Source organism: Lactuca serriola, chromosome 7 (genome assembly GCF_051521515.1).
Source record: "Lactuca serriola cultivar US96UC23 chromosome 7, Lser_US96UC23_V15, whole genome shotgun sequence".
NCBI lineage: Eukaryota > Viridiplantae > Streptophyta > Magnoliopsida > Asterales > Asteraceae > Lactuca > Lactuca serriola.
Window position 1 is genome coordinate 169097424 of NC_136414.1, and position 21090 is coordinate 169118513.

At 32.2% G+C, this 21090-nt stretch overlaps 1 protein-coding gene and 1 long non-coding RNA gene across 2 annotated transcripts; one reads left to right on the forward strand and one right to left on the reverse strand.

Annotated features, from left to right (window-relative positions):
* Positions 1 to 10580: 10580 nt before the first annotated feature.
* On the forward strand, positions 10581 to 11402 carry LOC145062368 (uncharacterized). The gene is made up of 2 exons (XR_013687541.1): positions 10581 to 10770; positions 10860 to 11402. It is a non-coding gene; the product is annotated as an uncharacterized LOC145062368 (long non-coding RNA).
* Positions 11403 to 12230: 828 nt separating this feature from the next.
* Positions 12231 to 14770, reverse strand: LOC145061856 (glucan endo-1,3-beta-glucosidase 12-like). The gene is made up of 3 exons (XM_079009433.1): positions 14668 to 14770; positions 13244 to 14578; positions 12231 to 12387 (listed from the first exon to the last, which is right to left on the reverse strand). The coding sequence occupies exons 1-3, from the start codon at positions 14711 to 14713 to the stop codon at positions 12353 to 12355; spliced, it is 1416 nt and encodes a 471-aa protein (XP_078865559.1). The 5' UTR covers positions 14714 to 14770; the 3' UTR covers positions 12231 to 12352.
* Positions 14771 to 21090: the final 6320 nt, after the last annotated feature.

Sequence of the window (21090 nt, forward strand, 5' to 3'; positions counted from 1 at the left end):
TATATATATATATATATATATATATATATATATATATATATATATATATATATATATATATATATATGTTGTATAAGATAAGATGTTTTGCTTTTTTTTTTTTCTTTATGTTCCCTTATCGTCTTTTCTATTTCTGTAAAAAAAAAAACTAAAAATCAAAGAAAAAATATAAACAAAGTTGGCATATAGTTTTATAAATATATACAAATTAAACGAGAAATATGAAGAATTTAAGTTAACTCAATAGAATTTAATGTGTTAGGTGTTTGAAAAAAATAATCAAAAAAAATTGATTTTAGTAAAAATAAGGGTAAATTAAACCAATCGTGTAAGTGTGAGAAAGCATGTTTAGTTCTTATTTTTTTAAATTAACTTGGATCTTGTTTTTTTAAAACTTGCATGCTTCGTCCCTGATATGTGTTTTTATTGCGTATGTATTCCATGATAGATATAAAATGATCATAATGTCATTTGTGTATTTCTTTTCCTATTAATTTAATGTTATTATTATTATTAATTAAAAAAAGAAATATGACCCCACCTACCCCACCTTTTCAAGTTTGTTAATCTAATTTATGTTTTTCTCTCTCAAACTCTATATAGCATCACTAGAAACGTTCACCACCACCACCAAACATCTAAACAACCATCAAAAACATCTCCACTTCCTCCGGTGTACTATCGTCACCTACCACCATCCCATATCTTTGTCTAAACCCTAAAAAAACCATCTAAATCTCCGTCTCCATCACCATCAAAAACTTCACTATTTATAAACGCCTCACCTTCTTTGGAACTGCCATGTGGTTGTGATTGCTACCTCGTCGGAGAAGGTGACCTCTTCGTCAGATCTTGACCATCGTCGTCTTTATCGCTATCGCCTTCATTTTTGTGAAAACCTTTGTCATCGCAGATCTACAACATCTCAGATCTACACCTTCGTCGTCACTACCTGTTCTCCTGAAAACATCATCGATGGACTCACAAATCGGGAGACGAGGGTGGTAGTTCGTCAAAGCTTATAGATCTGGTGGACGATTTGCACCATTTTTTTTTGTAGAGATGAGTTGCTTCGAACCTTCATCGTCTTAGGGTTCCGATCTGAGGGTTTTCTAACTCCGTCGCCCAGGGTTTCGAATGCAGCGTATGTTTTGGGTTTGGTTTGGTTAAGTGGAGGTGGATGGTCGTTTCCAGTGGTTCATGAGGTACCAGATTTTAGAGAGAGAGAGAGAGAGAGAGAGAGAGAGGAAGAAAGAGAGAGAAAGAAAGAGAGAAAGGTATGTGTGCGTGAGAGAGAGAGAGAGAGAGAAAGAGACAAAAAAGAGATGAAGATAAGTTGTAGTTTTCGATGCTTTTCGTTGTTGATGAATGGTGACGGGAAGTGGCTGGTGGCTAGACCTGGCCATGGAGCGGGTTTTGACCCTGATCCGATCCAAACCCATAAGAATTAGATGGGCTTGGAGCGTAGTTTTTTATTCGTTTACCGGTTAATGATCCATACCCGCTAACCCTTTTATTAAATGGGTCGGGTATGGATCATCACAGATCCGTTCCATTTATAACCCACCCCATATAAATTTTAGAATTAACATTTATATTTTATACTTCTTAACGTTTAATTTTAATTCCAATCAAAAGTCCAAAGGGCAAAGGCCAAAGAAAAAAACGCTTTTACATAGGAATCGATAAGTCGGTTTTTAAACTTATAGACTTCTATCCATAACCATAATGTCATTCAATTTATATTCATCAAGAAATCGTCATATCCAATTCTAATTCAATAAATCATTTTTTAACATGAAAAAAGTTGGCAATTACTATTTGTTATCACTACAACCGACAGTCATAAATCAATTCAAATTTGTTGCAATAGTGATTTTTAATTCCAATTGAAATTCCTCGAGTATGTAATGTCATTTTCTAAATCAATTTTTTTATTTAAAAAATGTTATTTTAAATATTAAGATAAAGTAGATATTTTTTATTTAAGAAATTTTATTTTAGGAATTAATTAAAACATGTTTGATTATTTAAAAAACCTTTGGGTTACGGGGCGGGTTTGGATATTCGTTGATTCGGTGGATAAGGGTATGGGTCTAATTATTTAAAACCCTGCGGGTTTGGATCGTATTTTGAAATTTGTTAAAAGAGTTTGGATCAAGACCAATTCGCTCCAAACCCGCTCCATTGTCAGGTCTACTGGTGGCTAGAGGTGATTGGTAGTGTTGTAGTTGTCAGTGGTTGATTGATGGCTAAAGGGGTTAGAGTTAATTTAAGGGGGTGTTTCCTTTTCTAAAAATTATAATTAATAAAAAATAATAGATTAGTTATAAACAAATCCATAAATAATTAATAAATAATAAATAAATGGAAAATTAATCAAAAAACAAATAAATAAGGGCAAAATAGTCTTTTAATGCGTGGAGGGACTAAGCGTGCAAAAAAAAAACATACACATGGACTGTCTGAGTTAATTTTTAAAAAATAAGGACCAAACGTGCAGTCTGGCACCTACACGAGGGACGATTGTTGTAATTTACCCTAAAAAATAACCACTAAGTGAAACAGTTACATTAAAAACTTCGAAATAAATATTTCAGATATATATATATATATATATATATATATATATATATATATATATATATATATATATATATATATATATATATATATATATATAAGTATCTTCTTTTAAAAAATAAAGTTGAAAAAAAACTAAAATTAACTTAGGATTTTGAAGATCCAACTCCGAATGGAGCATTCTTTGAAAACAAACTCCCCGATATAAACATTAATTTGGAATAGACATCTTGAAAAAATGATTATTTTTTCAAAGAAAAAAATGGTTATATATATATATATATATATATATATATATATATATATATATATATATATATATATATATATATATATATATATATATAGGGAAAAGTGAATATATGGCTGTCATGTATGTAATATAAGGTATAGAACCATCATAATTGACTTCATTTTGATTAAAAAAACATAACTTCTTTTCATTGTTAGCTTATTTCTATTGCTTTTGAGCTCATATTATTTCTAATTTCATAATTTATCCCCAACATCTATGTATTTCGAATGTGTTGTTTATATTAGACCTCTAGTAGACTTCATAACTTCTTTGACATCTACCATATGTATACTTGCATGGTTCTTTTTTATGTGTTATGGGAAGAAGTTTATTAGGTTTTTAGTGATAAATTTCAATCATTCACTATAGTTTTCTATATTAAATTTGAATATGAAGACTTATAGGTAATTGATAATGTATTCTTGTACATGGTTTGTGGTGCAAAATTAAATATTTAAAACTCCATAAAAATATGTACAAAACCTATCATCTAGTCTTATAGATGATACAAGATGGATGGTAAAGAGATTTGGTTGCATTTTGTTAAAACTATGTATTTTTTGATTGTTCTATACCTAATATTAGGTACATAACAGTCACATATTCCCTAAGCCCATATATATATATATATATATATATATGAAAAATACCAAAATGGGTTTGTATAAGAAAAGATTACTGTTCATTTCAATTTATTCTAGCCGTTGGATATGCCACGATTGATATCATATATTTTAACTTAACAATGTTGACCGACCCTTTATCATTTTAAAAATTAAATTATTAATATTTTATAAGTTATAATAATAATCCTTTATTATACTTTAAACTTACATTTTTGGTCAGTAGTTTGTTTTTATATTTTTCGTTTTATTAATATTACTTTTTATTATTATGTTTTCTTAATTAAATTATGATATTTTTGCATGTCTTCTCTGAATATAATTGTTTCGAGTAAAGTACACGAATGATCCTTATGGTTTAGGGTAATTTATCCGTTTGTCCCTAAATTATTTTTTAACTCATAAGGTCCTTACTATTTGTTTTTGTTACGTGCTTGGTCGCTGTGTTACCTAAAAAAAATTATTTTGCCTTTGATTTTTTTAATTTATTTAAATAAACACACCACTAAACTCACCATTCTTACATTACCTTACCTACCCCACTATTTTCCTCTATTTAAATAATAGTATTTTTAGGTAAGACAGGGACCAAACATGTAACAAAAACAAACGGTAGGGACCAATGACGTAACAAAAACAAACATTATGGACTTTCCGAGTTAAGAAAATTAGTTAGGGACCAAATATACAAATTATCCCAAACTATAGGGACCATTCGTGTAATTTACTCAATTGTTTCTATCGAAACTTTATTTTATATTTTTATGGTTCAATCTTAAAATCATTTATAATGTAAGCCGTTGGATATGAATATTTATGGGAAGTTATGTAAATCATGTAGAAGCAGTCATTTGGATTTTCTATTTCCAAATCCAAATTTATTAAAATCAAATCATGTTATATATTGTCAAACACGTAATATAAAATGTAAAACAACAGTCTTTCTAGAAATAGCCATTTAGATTTAGGTCCTAGAAGATTTTCATATTTACATTTTTTCCTATCAATTAATACTAATTTAACAGTTTTTACCTTTTATAATTTTAAAGTTAAACTATTTGTATTTATATATTATGATTTAGTCCTTTACTATATTTTAAGATTACAATTTTAGCCCCTTGCATAATTTTTTTAATAACTTTTTTTAATAATTTCTTTAAGATACACTTTCAAGTCTTATTTTCTTTCGCTTCCTCCGTATATAATTGTTTGTATCCATAATTTATTTTGATATTTTTGTTGTCCACTGTAGACGGTTTAATCGTCTCCGTGACATATATGGTGTCGAGCTGAGTTTTTCAACATACCAGACTTCCGCAGCATCGTGCGGACGGTCCAAATCCTAGTTTTTTTTCCTTTTTTTTTAAAGATCATATATTAGATTACTTAATTTCCTAGATATGTTGTTAATTCAGTCCTTTTACCATGTCATCGTTTAAGTGAACTACATGTTTACATTTGAGTTAAACTTAGGGGCTGTTTGATATTGATACTAACCCAGTTAGAAGGAAGGACTCGGTCCTCAGTCAGAAGTTTATATGTTTGATTTGCGTTGTTTATTTTCAGATCCGGTCCAAAGTAGGGGCTTGGTCCAAACAAATGTGATGATTCTTTCCTCATCTCAAAACCTTCTGACCGAGTGTTGGCCTTCAGTTCGCCCCAAATGACACGCTTTGCCCTCGTCTCCTTCAGTCGATAACATAACTTCTTCAATCGATCAGACATTTCTTCGTCTCCATTTCCCCCCAAACAAAATTGGTAATCTCCTCCCTTCTTCCTCTGAGATCTAATCCCTACCGGATCCGACTCCACAGAGATTTCCATCGTCTTCCTCTGACCACACAACCTCCGTGATACGTATCCCAGGCCATACTTGAGGACACCTCCATGGACGGACCCAATAACCACCTTTTGTGACACTTTTGTGATGCTTCCTTGATCATCGCCAATACCACTGCATGGAGTTTAACTTCCCCACTATCCCTATTATCACATGTAGCATAGTTATTCATTTAGGATAATGGTAAACTACTAGCACCACTAGTTCCTTATTTTTAGTATTTCCTCTACTATTTAAAGGTTATGTAATTTCATTATTTGGAATGAGAAGAATTCAGTAAAAAGTTATATATTGTCTCTTTATTTCCTTAGGAGGTTGACCACCTCGAATCGATATTTATCACTCCGCTACATGCTACACTTCTTCCGACTCAGGTGTGTTTGTTCGTGTTTTCCAATTTTGTTGTTCCTGTTCGTGTTTTGATTTTCAATTGTTTGCATGACGTATACTCTACCATCATCATCTACATGTTATCTGTCAAATTCTAGCATATTGAAATTAGAAAATAAAAGCAACCTCAATCAATCGAATGATGGTAATTGAATTTGGAAATTCTAGATTTTGTTCATGTTTGTGTTTTGAAATTGAAAACGAAATCAACCTCAACTGATGGTTACTACAAACTCTTACATGAAATTCGCCATTCTCTCTAATTGATTTTGTTAAGTTTGATAGACTTTAGGATGTGTTTGAGTCCTTATGTGCTCTGCATCAAGTACAGTACCTGAAGCATTCGATCAGTTGAACAAACCAATCAAACATAAAAGAAAAATAGAATGAGCGGGGATAATTATGTTAACAAAAATGCTCTTGATCTTAAATTTGCAATATAAGATCAAAAGCCGATTAAACTGTGATTTTATGAATGCTTTAGAATCGATTTTATGTTGCTAGCTACTCCTATTAGAATGTATGTGTAATGTTTAATGTTATTATGTACCAATTTTCAGGACATGGGTTTTCTTGAAGAGGATTTGTAGCTACCTTAAGGTGCTTGCATTTGATCTTGGGTCAACATATTAGTTGTTGATACGATGATTTGAGTATGTATATCAATTTAAAAGTGTGGCTACACATGGATATATTTTGACGGGATTAGTATAAAAAGATTTTATTTTTTACAAGTTTCTTGATGTTTGAGTTCATTGATGTGGCCAGGAATTATTATAAAAAAATGTTGTGTGAGGGTAATATAGTCATTTTGTATAGTCAATCAAATGTAAAATCAAACAACAAATTTCTGTCAGAAGTTAACCAGTCAGAACTTCTAACCCAATCAACTTCTAATCCAGTCTGCTCTAACCCGGTTAGTAACTATCAAACGACCCCTTAGCTGCTTTGAGTTAATCTAGGAAGATTAATGTTAGAGAAAATTACTCAGATGATCCTTGTAGTTTGGCGTTATTTTCACTCTTGGCTCCTAACTTATTTTTTTTAACTCAGACCGTCCATACCTTTGATATTTCAGCCTATTTTGCAGTTAGATAGCCCCATGTGCCTTGCACGATGAGGGTATTTTCTTCCATTCACATTGCAACATGTTTAATTCTACAACTTTCTTTTTCCTTTCTCATTATTTCCCTCTTTCTACCATTTCTAGGGGTTGCTAATCACGGACGGATCTACTATGGTGCCAGTAGTGGCACCGACCACACTTGGTTTTTCCGGACGTAGTGCAAAAATTTTGATTTTTTCTCTTTTTTCTACTATAAAATGTGTCACCGACAACACCTACTATGGAATCTTGCGTCCAGCCCTATTGATAATGCCACAAAGACCATATTCATTTATCGTGACAATGTTATTGCTAACTATCTATCCCGCATCTAGTTCAACATCAACGTACATAATCATAATTTGAGCATTTATATCCACATACAACTCAAAGCAAAGGGTTGTAGTAGACACTACCACTATTGTTATCATTAGACATCATGGTTATTAACTTATTATTAATGTCCAATCATCTTGTATAAATACCCACGGCGAATGAGGTGAAAGATGGCAATCGAATCGTAAAACCACGTTACTAGCCTACCAACTTTCTACACATATAACACAATATCAATTTATAGCTATTAAAAAAACTATTAGGTTTTACCCATTATATAATGGGCTAATAACATAAACGTTACCTAATAACATAAAAAGTTACTATAGTTTGACAAGTATTAAGGTTTAACTAAAAAATGTTCTAAACGACTTATACTTTCAAAAAAAAATCATCCTAACCATTTGTTGCTTTTGTTTTTGCAAGTTTTTTGTTCTAAAAAAACCTTTTGTATTTTGAAATAAGTTCACCGTCACTATTTTCCATTTTTTGTTTTTTTATAGCTTAGTTTTTATCAAAAAAAATTCGTTTTGATAAAAAAAACATATTCCAGGCTCTTATGGCCGTTCAGATTCAACATTTGATGGATCCGTTTGGATACTTTTACTCAACATGTGGCCAAAAGACACACTTACTAAGGCTATGTTTGGCGGACTAGCTGAAAAGTTAGCTGTTAAATAAAAAGCTAACTGATAGCTGAAAAGTTAGCTGATAAAAAATAGTGTTTGGTAAAACTAGCTGAAAAATTAGCTGAAATATATAAAATTACATAAAATGACATGTAAGAATATGTGTTTCTATAATTAATTAAGGGGTGTATTTGAAAATTTTTTAAAAAGCTCCTAAAAAGCTAGTCTAAGTAGTTTTTCAAAAAGCTAGCTTATAAGCTACTTTTTGGCTAACCAAACACGACAACATAAAAAAGCTCGAAAAATAAGCTAGCTTATCAGCTAGCTGTGACGTGCCAAACACAGTCTAAGCCAAAATTCACAGTTTTACATGTAAATAATAATTTGTTATATAAACTTTTATCGTTTATTGTAAACAATTTCAATATTTGCTTCAAATGTTGATGTTGATGAATGGAGAATAAAAAATTATAACTTTAATATATTTATTTTATCAATAAACAATAAACTCCGACAAAATATAAACAAAAACAGAAAACGTATGGTGATCATGGTAAATTTTATTTTTTTGTAGAAAACTGGTGGTTTTTTTAGAAAAAAAACCGTCAAAACCAACAAGAAATAATAATAATGTGGCAAGGTAATTTTTGAAAGTATAAAAACAATGTTTAAATCATTTATTAGGCCACTATAGTAACTTTTATATTATTAGTCATTATTTAATTTGCATAATCATCATATATTTCAGAAGTTGCAAAAATCGACGTTACGTGATAACTTAACATGAAATAAACGTGTTTGGATAAGAGATTTTAACCTATTTAATTAAATGAGTTGACATAACACAATAAAAGAAATTAAATGATTAAGGTTAGATTTGAAATTTTCAACTAAAAATGATCTGTTTAAACATGCAAGTTTTTTTTAATATCTTTTAGATATATTAGAGAAACCCAAAACCAAAATCACATGTAAAAAAAAAAATTGGTTTTACTCTTTAAAATGTGGAAACAATCTTGTTGTCTAGGTTAAGACTTTAATTTAGATTTTCTTTCATTCTTATACTCCACAATTCCCCTTGCCCACTCCCTGGTCCTCCTCTCCTGTCAACCTTCCTTAACTCATAATCTTTTCGTTTCTTTCTCTAAACTTATTATAAATTTCGTCATTCCGTCTCTCTAAATCTTTTACAATGTCTAAACCTCAACCCAAAATACGAGATTAAAATAAACGGGTTAACACGACACAATAAATAAAAGGTTCATGTTAGAATCAAGCTCTTTGAAAACGTTTAATGTTTCAACCCGATATGATATTATTACTGCTCGACATGTTTTTCAGGTCTAATTTCGTCACACGTGGTTGCATTGTTGGAATGTCGATCACTCGTTGACAGGATCACAAGCTTAGTTTACTGTTTTGTAGGTTCAAGTGACCGTGGTAGACGATTAAAAAGTATCTTAACCTTTTATTGATTTAGAAAAACACATTATCATTTAGTTGACTGTTTTTGTAAAAATATATACTATATTAATTGTTTGTAAACTAGAAAAAAAGTATTGAGCAGTAAATCCAATCCACACAACAGACAACCTATTTCGAATTTATCCATTCATCTTAACTTTGGTAGTGGTAGGAGTGCAAAGTGAATGCAAGTTGACCATTTCAAGCCCCCTTACAAGCTTTAGTGCTAACAACACTTTATTTGCCTAAAGTTTAATAGTTATGGGACCAACTTTAATTCGACTCTTTTTCTAGGTATCACCCACATTCAAACCTTTTCGAATAAATGTTTTCCCCATTTTAAAGGTCATGGAATCCAATGTTTCATGTTTTAAATATTTATAAATACTTTTTAATTGTTTTAGATAACGTACAATGCAACACAAATTTGATTTGATATGATAATACGGATATAATTTTTCACAAAGTGATAAGGGTTAAGGAGATTAGATAGGGGTTCAAGTTAAATAACTTGTTTAACAATTGAAGCATTGAATATTAATCCAAAAACTATAATATAAATAATTATTGATATTTTTCAGTTGTAAAGGCATCTTCGATAGTAACATTTTTATAAATTTTATACTATTTGAATAACATCTTTGAAAGACTTTTACCATCGATATGTGTATATTTTTAGGTTACTTTCGGCCATTAAAAAAGCTTAGTGGTTATCCGTTTATTCATTTGATATATTTTGCTCATGCATTTATTAATACTTTAGTTTATACTAAAGTAACTTGTATATATTTTCTTAAATAATTATCATTATGTAAAATAATATTAATTTGCAAAATATAATATGTGTTTAAATTTACAAAAATATGAGTGGCTATATATATATATATATATATATATATATATATATATATATATATATATATATATATATATATATATATATATAACATTATGAGAGGATAATATATATTTTTTAATTTTAAACAAAATGAAAAGCCTAATATATTAAAGATGATGATACTTGATATAAATTTTAGACAAAATTGCAAAAATGTTCCCAGTGGTATGCATTTTTTTGAAGTTTAGTCCAAAACTCAACTTTTTTGGATTAGTAGTCCTTTTGAGCTAATTTCGTTGCGTTTTTGGTCCCTCTGAATAGTAAAATGACTGTAATACCCTTGGGGTATTTATTTTCTATTTTTCTTTCATTTCTTTTTAAATCTAATATTAATTAATTTATTTTAATAATTAAAAAAATAAAAAGGGACTCACTCTCTCTCTCTCTCTCTCTCTCTCTCTCACACACACACATACGCAAACACAAGCAGAAGAACTATAAAAATCCTTCAAACACAAGGTAACATATCGTCATCGTCAATATCATCATTGCACGCTTGAAGACCTTCATTTTTGTATTTTTCTTTATCTGTATACATCGGTTTTAAGAGTCTCGATACACAGTGCCTGCAAATGGAAAGTCTGAAACCTCCTTTAATCCATTCGTGGTATCCTTCTCACTTTTCTCTTTCGATCTCCAGATTGAATGAACTAGAAGCAGGATTTTGATGATTTTTGATTTTTATGTAATATGAAGCATCTGATTGTGTAAGGGTTTGATGGCTTGTTTCCCTCTCACCAAAATCGTACATACTTAGGGTTGAAGCATCGTTGCATCCTTCTTCTTTATGGAATCAAGCCGGAAATCACACAACTTTTGAAAATTACACTGGACCTACGGTGATGGAGGCGATTGTTTGTGTTTTTCATGTATGCTCTGTATTTTTTTTTCTTTATTCAAGATTGTAAATGGAGTTCCTGAAAATGAAATGGAGGAAAGGACATCCACATCGGGTTTTGTTCCTTGAGATTTAAGGATTCCATCGATTTTGTACACCATATGCATCGAAGAAAACCCCATTTGGATTCTGAAAAAAGTGAAGCTAAAAGAGGGAGAAGAAGATGCTACCTTCAAATATCCTTTTTGAAATGAAAAAAAAAACGTTCAATTTCTGCAAATGAAAGAATCGAAACAAGCTACCTTATTAGGTTTTAGAATCGAGACATGTGTACGTTCATTAGTATGTGTATGTTATGAGTTAAGAAGAGCCTGATGAAGATGACTAATACTTTTTTTGTTTGTTTGTGGATTCTGCAAGTGAAACACTAAGCGCGCGCGCGCGCGAGAGAGAGAGAGAGAGAGAGAGAGAGAGAGAGAGAGAGAGAGAGAGAGAGAGAGAGAGAGAGAGAGAGAGAGAGTATGGGTCCCTTTTTATTTTTTTAATTATTAAAATAAATTAATTAATATTAGATTTAAAAAGAAATGAAAGAAAAATGAAAAATAAATACTTCAAGGGTATTACAGTCATTTCACTATTCAGAGGGACCAAAAACGGAACAAAACTAGCTCAAAAGGACCACTAATCCAAAAAAATCGGGACTTAGACTAAAACCCCAAAAAAATACATACCACAGGGACCATTTTTGCAATTTTGTCTAAATTTTATACAATAAAATCATTTTAATGATGTTACAAAAACAAGAGTAAATTACTGAAATCATCCCTATGGTTTGGTCAAAATTGCACGTTTGGTCCTTAAATTTTTTTTTTGCACTCGGATCGTCCCTGTGGTTTGATTTTGTTGCGTTTTTCATCCCTTATATATATAAAGTTAGGGACCAAACGTGCAATTTTAACCAAACCATAAGAACAAAAAAACGTAACAAAATCAAACCACAAGACAAAAAAATATTAAGGACCAAACATGTAATTTTGACCAAACCATAGGGACGATTTTGGTAATTTACTCCAACAATAATAAATAATAAATTAACCAAGAAATATGCAACTTTTGGCCTATGTTTTTTTACTTAAGTTTTAAAATTATTTGACATGTTTGAGATAAAACATACCAAATAAGTAAATTAAATAAAAATACATATAACTATTACTATCAAACATCAAAAATGAAATGAGCATTTCCAAAATGAATTAATTAGACCACCATCCATATTACATTAATTAAATTAACAAGAGAAGCTACAAAATCTACAATCAATACTAACAATCTGTCCAACCACTTCACCTTTTCAGTATCCAGTTGGAAGCTCACATTTCCCAAATTCTGCAAAATTAACAAAATAATATTAATTCTCCAATATTAAGTAAAATAAATAAATTGTTAACGTCATATTTTTCTTATTCAAAGATTTGATATCAAAACCACTTTTCACTTTCATAATTCTTACTGTATTTTCTTTAACTTTTTATAAGGGTGACATGCTTCCACAACACTACAATGTAGACTTGTAACGTATTCTTGAAGATTTGTACTTTGCTTATTTTAGAAACAACTTGGTAATTTTCACTTTTACAACTTTGACCCCTGAATATTCATATCAAGTTATTGAGAAATCCTATAAAAACTCATATACCCATAATATAAAAGAATCTTCTTAGTGGTACTTTATGTATAAAAATAGGTACCCTCGACCATTTTGTCAGAGATGGCCACCGTCAATCACCACCAGACGCGCATGTTAGCACCACTAGACCAAAAAATCTAGTAATTCCAAAAAACATTCACGGTCCTCTATGTTCTTGATATTATAAAAAAATAACGTTAAATTGTTGACCATAGTGCTTTTAACCGCAATGGAAAATAAAAGGGTGAATCAATAAATGAGCAAAAATAAGGAAACTAATTTGTTTATAGTTAAAAAAAAAAAACAAAAACAAAAGTTCATTACCTTCTAAATTATTTTCCACCAAAAAAAACAGGATCATATAACAAAATGTTTATATTATAGAATTTGGTTTTTCTTTTCTCGAAATTCATCATTTTCGTATCTACAATAATATTCATTTTTACTTATTTTATTAATTACCCTAAATAGAATCTAGTGTTATATTTTTTGTATCTACAAGATTATAAAGATAAAATGTAGCTATTGTTTACGGAGATAAAATAGAGTACGTACTAGGTGGCTGGGATACAGTGTGCGCGGCCCCACCAAAATAACACGAACCAGCAGCACGTCCAGTCTTTTGATAGTAGCTATTGAAAGCGTACGATGCGTGAGCCTCTAACGTGTTAGGATCGTAACACGTGGAACCTGGTTGTATCGGACGGCAGTCAGCACCACCTTCTCCACAAGCGTAATCTAGAGCAGTCTGCAGCCTATCTTTTCCAACATCACTTGCTACACACCAAGTTTTCCCCGACCCGGATCCAGACCCGGACCTAGACCCGTTGTTTGGAGCTGACACCCTCACTTGACCTCCACCCATATCACCGGTGGCCGGCGACTGTTTGTCTCTGTAATCTTTCAAATCCTCCGTCGTGAAAGGTACATTGTAAACTTTTTCCCGGTTCGGGTAAAACAACCCGTAGTTTCTCTCCGACGAAGGTCCGTCTTTCTTGTTCTCGTTAAATAAAGCAAACAGGAAAACCGTGAGGTCTGCTTTAGGCCGGAGAGGTGTACCTCCGCCGGTGAGAATGCGCTTTACTAGGTTACCATTGTAAGCAGCGGCGTTCTCCATGCTAGCTCCGATCTCGTTGTCGTCACCTTTCGACGGCCACCCCGTCTCCGTTACAACCAACGGGATATCATCGAACTTCATCGCCGACATTGCGGCAAACACGGCGTCGATTTGAGCGTCGAAGAGGCTGAAGTAACGTAAGCCGTTGCCGGCGTCAGGTACGCCGGGGTTTTCACGGAAGAGCGCGTAGTCGAGGGAGATGACGTCGGAGTTTGATTCATATGCGAAAAACGGGTAAGCATTAACCATAAGGTAAGACCCGGTTTGACGGAGAAGTTCGAACATGGGTTTGAAAACGGGTTCAATGAGTTCGGGTCTGAAAGATCCGGACGAAGAAGGGTATGAGTTCTGTAAAGCACTCAATGCCACCGGCGACGAGATTTTGATATCGGAATGCAGATTAAACTTAACAAGAGCTTCATGGAGGTTTTTCATGGCAGGTACGAGAAACCCGGTTGTGTTTTTCCGGTCGACGAACACCTCATTACCGACGGCGATGGCTTCGATTTGCGTGTGTGGGTGGTACGCAGCGACATTTCGCTCCACCCATCCGGAAGCAAACGACCGTTTACTAGCGGCGGCGCGGAGGAGCTCGTTGGGGAGGTCCACCGTGACCTTAATGTCGGATCCGGCGAGTGATTTGAGTACAGCAGGGTCAGTGTCGTAGACCTTAACTCGATTGATTCCTTGAGATTTCAGGAGCTTAACGACCTTCGAAGGCGATGGTAGATCATTAGCGATTCTACCATAGTTGACACCGATTGAACCTCCATCTGTAAATGTAAATCAAAACCCATGTAAGAAATATAAGACCGATTACCATGAAGGTGATCAGTAATGCAAATGTATGAGAGATATGAACCTGCAAACGAGAAAATGGCGAGGAGGAAGAAGAAGAGTGGTGCCATTTTGCTGGGAAAACAGAGGAGACTGAAAGAGGGAAAAGTGATTTTATTTAGGGGGCGTCATGTTGGTTAGTGTTAATCGGAGCCGTTGGATTTGTGAGGCCATGTCGAAATGTGGGCCCACTTAGTTTTACCATTTCAGCACTGTTACAAAAGTCACAAAAATGTGTATTGTCAATTTTTAATTACTTTACATCGACATAATTTCGACGAATCATCAAAATGCCAAAGTTATGCTGGAATATTAACAAATATTTACTGTTAGAAAGAGGGGATAAAAGAGTGTGGATGATAATTGATAAGTGATCACCGTCATATAAGAGTCTAAGACCAAACACAATGAGATCTTATATATGTGGGTATTATAAACTTTGATGCATAACAATTCATACACATCTAAGTGTTTTGGGAGAAAATTTGAAATAATGTATGAAATGTTTGAATTTGTAAGAGAGACCAAAAGGTGGTGTATATCTAGTATATAACCCATAAAAAAATTTACAGATGTTATTAGATGAGTTTATTCGGATTTTGGTTGATTCGATTGGGGTTCTAATATGCTTTATAACAATTCTAATTCAACCGTAACCAACTCAAATATGGTTTAGTTTAATCGGTTTGTGCGGTTCTGTTTACTGGGTAAACCGAATAAGACTTCATGTGTTTTATTTTGGACAAATACCTCTTTGTAAATTTGTAAACATCATATCATATTTGTTATTTAACTAAAAAAAAGATAAATGAAACTTGTATAAAACACAATTTAGGTTTCAAAATGATTAATCTATAAAAATATAATTTTAAAATATAAAGCAAATAGTCTCTTTTGGTCATTAACCGAAACAATGGATGTGTTCGGCACAGATCATTTGAGAGCGTTTAAGAGCTTCTAGCTTTTAGCGTTTGACAAAACATTTCGTATTGAATAGAAAATCTTGTTTGACACTACAAGCTTCTAGTGTTTAGTTTAAACAAAATACTTAAAATCCAAATGTTACTTCACGTAGCGTTTAACAAAATGTTACAAACTACAAGCTACCCACTACCAGTTAGTTTTGACGAAAACGCGCAATATAAAACTATCCTTAACCAAATCAAAGTAAATAAATCAAACGTTATTTACTTTTCGAGTTTTTATGACACCCTTAAAAAAGATAAGGATGATAAAAAGAAATGTTTTTTTCCCTATAAGTCACAAACGGATATATGACAGTTATTAGGGGTGAGCGCGGTGCGGTTCGGTGCGGTTATTAACCAAAACCTCACCACTAACCGCAAATGCGGTTAATTCATTTTCAAAACTGCATGGTGCAGTTATTTTTGTGGTGCGGTTTAGTTTTTTCTGTGTTGCGGTTATTAACCGCATGGATTTGGTGCGATTATTTTGTGTGGTTTTTAACCACAATTTAGAGCTCAAATAGTTTTAAGAGTTCAAACATATTACTTGTAATAATAAAAAAATAAAAATAATAAAAAAAACCATAAGGTATAAGACAATTAACTATTTAACTTAAACCACAAACAACAAATATCTTAAAAACGTCAAATCAATAGTAATCTCCCTATACTAATAAAAGAGTAGTTCTTTTGTCATGTGTCACTATATTAGACCTCTTAATTAATGTGTTGACATTTGTCAATCTATTAGTTCTCAATTTTAAATTTATTAAACTTCCTCATTAATGTGATGTTATTTTCAATGTATTTATTCTCCATTTTAAATTTTATATTATTGTTTTCATTAATTCACAAAAAAGTCTAATATATATTAAAAATTATTTTTATATATTTATTTGAATCAACGATTATAATTTCACATAACTAATAAAAATATCTCTTAATTAGTAATTTATTTAAAATAATTGATTAATAATTTTGATTTTTTTATTATAAAAGTTTAATTATTTTTATAACCATGGTTCCCACGGGTTATAAACTAGTTAACAATAAATATCTTAAAATTTCTAATTTCATCATTTTTCAAAGTTAAACATAAGAAAAAACCAACACTTTTGTCTTCTAGTATTTTATCTGTCTTTCATTTATGAAACTTGTCTTATTTTTAATATTTAATAAACTAATAATTGATAAAAAAAAATATATATATAATATATGCGGTGCGGTGCGGTTTTTTGGGGTTTTTGGAAGCTAATAACCGCACCGCATCGCAAATTTGCGGTTTTTGAAAAACAGAAAATCTCACCATCGGTTTTTATTGCGGTTGCGGTTTATGCGGATTTTGCGGTTAATTTTAGTTGCGGTGCGGTTTTTGCTCACCCCTAGCAGTTATGATCGACCACTTTCTCAAAAGTCTTGAAGGTGGAATTCACTCTAGAAGTCCCAAGGGTGAAGTTCACTTTAGAAGTTCAGAAGCCTTCGAGGGGTTTTAAACTCTAAAGGTCTCTTAAAAGGATGTTCATAATGTACTTAAAGGGTTAACTAAAGTAGTTATTTTCTTAGTCAAATTCAATTCTTCTATATCAAGTGTATTGGACTCGTACTTATACTTACAGTTGAAAATTTTGTTTTGGTCATAAGGGTGTTGCCTCTTCACCATCGTCATTCCAGGTTTAAACTATCTTTATATCAGTAGACACTCTCCGTCATCTGACTTTAAATATATGATAGTGTGACATCCCCAATTTCACGGCCAGAAAAGACCGATTTGTTTATGCTTTGTTTTATAAAATCAGAGTAGATCCTTTTGATTAAAAGAGTTGCGGAATTTGTTCCCAAAACAAAATATGATAAAATTTATCAAAACGTTTCTCAAAGAGAATGTATTTTCATTAAATAATAAAACATCGGGATGTCATGTTCTGATACAGACCAAAAACATAAACAATATAAAATAGACTTTACAACAGTTATTTATAACTACTTATCTATAATCCAAAATCTCTCGTCAAGTCCATCAACTTATACCCTTGTGTCATTACGTGTAATGCAAAGAAAACTGAGTGGGTCAGGCTTGGGAGCCTAGTGAGCATATAGGGTTTTCAACCCACAATAATACATTTATTATATTCAATTATCAAACATTCAACCCAAATACTCATTCCCATTATCTCCTTTATTTCTTAAGGATTTACCCTAAGAATCAACTATCCTTTGTCCATTTATTCCTAAGGATTGACCTAAGAAATTGATACAAAGTCCACCCCTGCCAAGGTCCACAAATTACGACCGGTAAAAACTTAGTTCAACATACTTAACAAACACCTAGTTCTAACACTCCTAGTGAACAATTAATTCAAAACATCTGGTGAATACTTAGTTCTAAAACACTTAGTGAACACACTCAGTTCAACAACACCAAGTGATCACCTCTAGTTCAAAAATACTTAATGAACACATTAAGTCCAAAAATACCAAGTGAACACATAGAGTTCGGAAATACCTAATGAACACATTGAGTTCAAACACCAAGTGAACACATAGAGTTCAAAAATACCTGATGAACACATTGAGTTCAAACACCTAGTGAACACATAGAGTTCAAAAATACCTAATGAACACATTGAGTTCAAACACCAAGTGAACACATAGAGTTCAAAAATACCTAATGAACACATTGAGTTCAAAAATACTTATTATTTCGTCTCACATCAACTATTTCATCTACCCATGTTCTACCCAACATATTTGTAGATGCAAACACATATACAGTTTAAATCTTTTAAAACATGTATAAAACATTATTTCAACATCTATCTCAAGTAAACAAACAATGTATAAACACCTAGCACGTACTTCATAGCAAATACTTCATATTTATGCGGTAGAAGAAACTGAATATACATTCACACATATAACAACAAAATATACACATAACACGTATTTCGTATAAAATACTTCGTATTTATGCATTAGAAGAAAGTAACCACACACTCACTTGGTTAGATGATGCTCGGACAGCACTACAGCTCTAAGAGTAGTATTCTTCGGTGAAACCGGGATCACTTCGCACACCGGGCTTCTCGCGGGCAAAGCTTCGGCTCGGAAACTTTTTTCTTCTCGGGATCTTTGGGCTTCGGGTCTCGGGGTTGATACCGGGGCTTCGGGGGTACTTCTTTGCACGTAAATCGAGGTAAAACGGGAGAGAGAGAATAGAAAATAGCAACCCTAAACGACTGGCCCTTCAAATCTATTTATAGGGCAAAATCTGCTCTTGCCACGTCGTGGGCTTGATCGTCACTGCATGCGTCATTGCAAGTTGCATCTGGGGGACTCCCGGAGGTGTCAGAAGACTTGCCACGTCGTGGCACTGCTTGCCACGTCGTGGTATCTGACAGTTTTGGGGTTTCGCGCCCCGAACTTCAGAAATTCATAACTTTCGCATACGAACTCCGTTTTCGACGTTCTTTATATCGACGCGTAGGTGAGATTATGCTCTACAACTCTTGTTTAGACTCCATTGGCTAATTTTGAATTTATTTTTAATATATTATAAATATATTACTTATATATTATCTTTAGTAGGCCGGGACAAGAAAACTCCGTTCGAAATTCATAACTCCTTCATCTGAACTCCGTTTTCGTCTGTCTTTTTATCGTTGGACTACTATCGAAGAAATCTTCAACTCTCGTTTAGATCACTAAGGATAGATATCTATCTACCTTAAATTCACTATTTACGTCGCGCTGGGTCGTGCCGGTTCTGTCGCGAAACTTCGACAGGTCATAACTTCTTCGTTATAACTCGGATTTTGGCGTTCTTTATATGCACGAAAACCTTGTGACATATACTACAACTTGGTTAATATTAATCCTTCTAAATAATCTTCTATCAAAAAGTCATTTTTGATGCTTATCGTCTCTAAATTGACTAGCCCGGATCTACGGGCGTTACAGATAGTTTGAATTTCCTTCGACACTTTTACATATTCAAATTACACCAAATGGTTAGGGTTTTCTTAGAACAACGCAAAGTGATTAGGAATAGACGACATTAAAATCATCAAGTTCCACAAAATTGTAACTTGAAAAGATTTTCCAAAATGACAGCTTTTAAGCGCGGCGTGCGCGCGCGCACACACACACACACAGATATATATATATATATATATATATATATATATATATATATATATATATATATAGAGAGAGAGAGAGAGAGAGAGAGGGAGAGAGAATTAAGTTGATAAATTATTATAGGTACGACAACCATGATAAATCTTTACACATTTATTTTTATAATTAAAATGGCAAAGTATTCATTAATGATATAGATCCTAATATCATAAGGCAAAGAGTGTGTTATACAAAATAATTGTAAAGGTAGCAAAGTATTCTATCGTTTAGTTTAAACAAAATACTTCAAATCCAAATGTTACTTCACGTAGTGTTTAACAAAATACTACAAATTACAAGCTACCCACTACCAGTTAGTTTTGATGAAAACGCCTAATATAAAACTATCCTTAACCGAATCAAAGTAAATAAATCAAACGTTATTTACTTTTCGATTTTTTATGACACCCTTAAAAAAGATAAGGATGATAAAAAGAAATATTTTTCCCTATAAGTCACAAACGGATATATGGCAGTTATGATCGACCACTTTCTCAAAAGTCTTGAAGGTGGAATTCACTCTAGAAGTCCCAAGGGTGAAGTTCACTTTAGAAGTTCAGAAGCCTTCGAGGGGTTTTAAACTCTAAAGGTCTCTTAAAAGGATGTTCATGATGTGCTTAAAGGGTTAACTAAAGTAGATATTTTCTTAGTCAAATTCCATTCTTCTATATCGAGTGTATTGGACTCGTACTTATACTTACAGTTGAAAATTTTGTTTTGGTCATTAGGGTGCTGCCCCTTCACCATCGTCATTCCGGGTTTAAACTATCTTTATATCAGTAGACACTCTCCGTCATCTGACTTATAATATATGATAGTTTGAATTTCCTTTGGCACTTTTACATATTCAAATTACACCAAATGGTTAGGGTTTTCTTAGAACAACGCAAAGTGATTAGGAATAGACGACATTAAAATCATCAAGTTCCACAAAATTGTAACTTGAAAAGATTTTCCAAAATGACAGCTTTTAAGGGCGGCGCGCGTGCGCACACACACACACACACACATATATATATATATATATATATATATATATATATATATATATATATATATAGAGAGAGAGAGAGAGAGAGTTAAATTGATAAATTATTATAGGTACAACAACCATGATGAATCTTTACACATCTATTTTTATAATTAAAATGGCAAAGTATTCATTAATGATATAGATCCTAATGAGCAAAGAGTGTATTATACAAAATAATCGTAAAGTTAGCAAAGTATTCATGTAGATCCTTATATCATGAGAGTAAAGAATGTGATGTATTATTATTATTATTATTATTATTATTATGAATAAG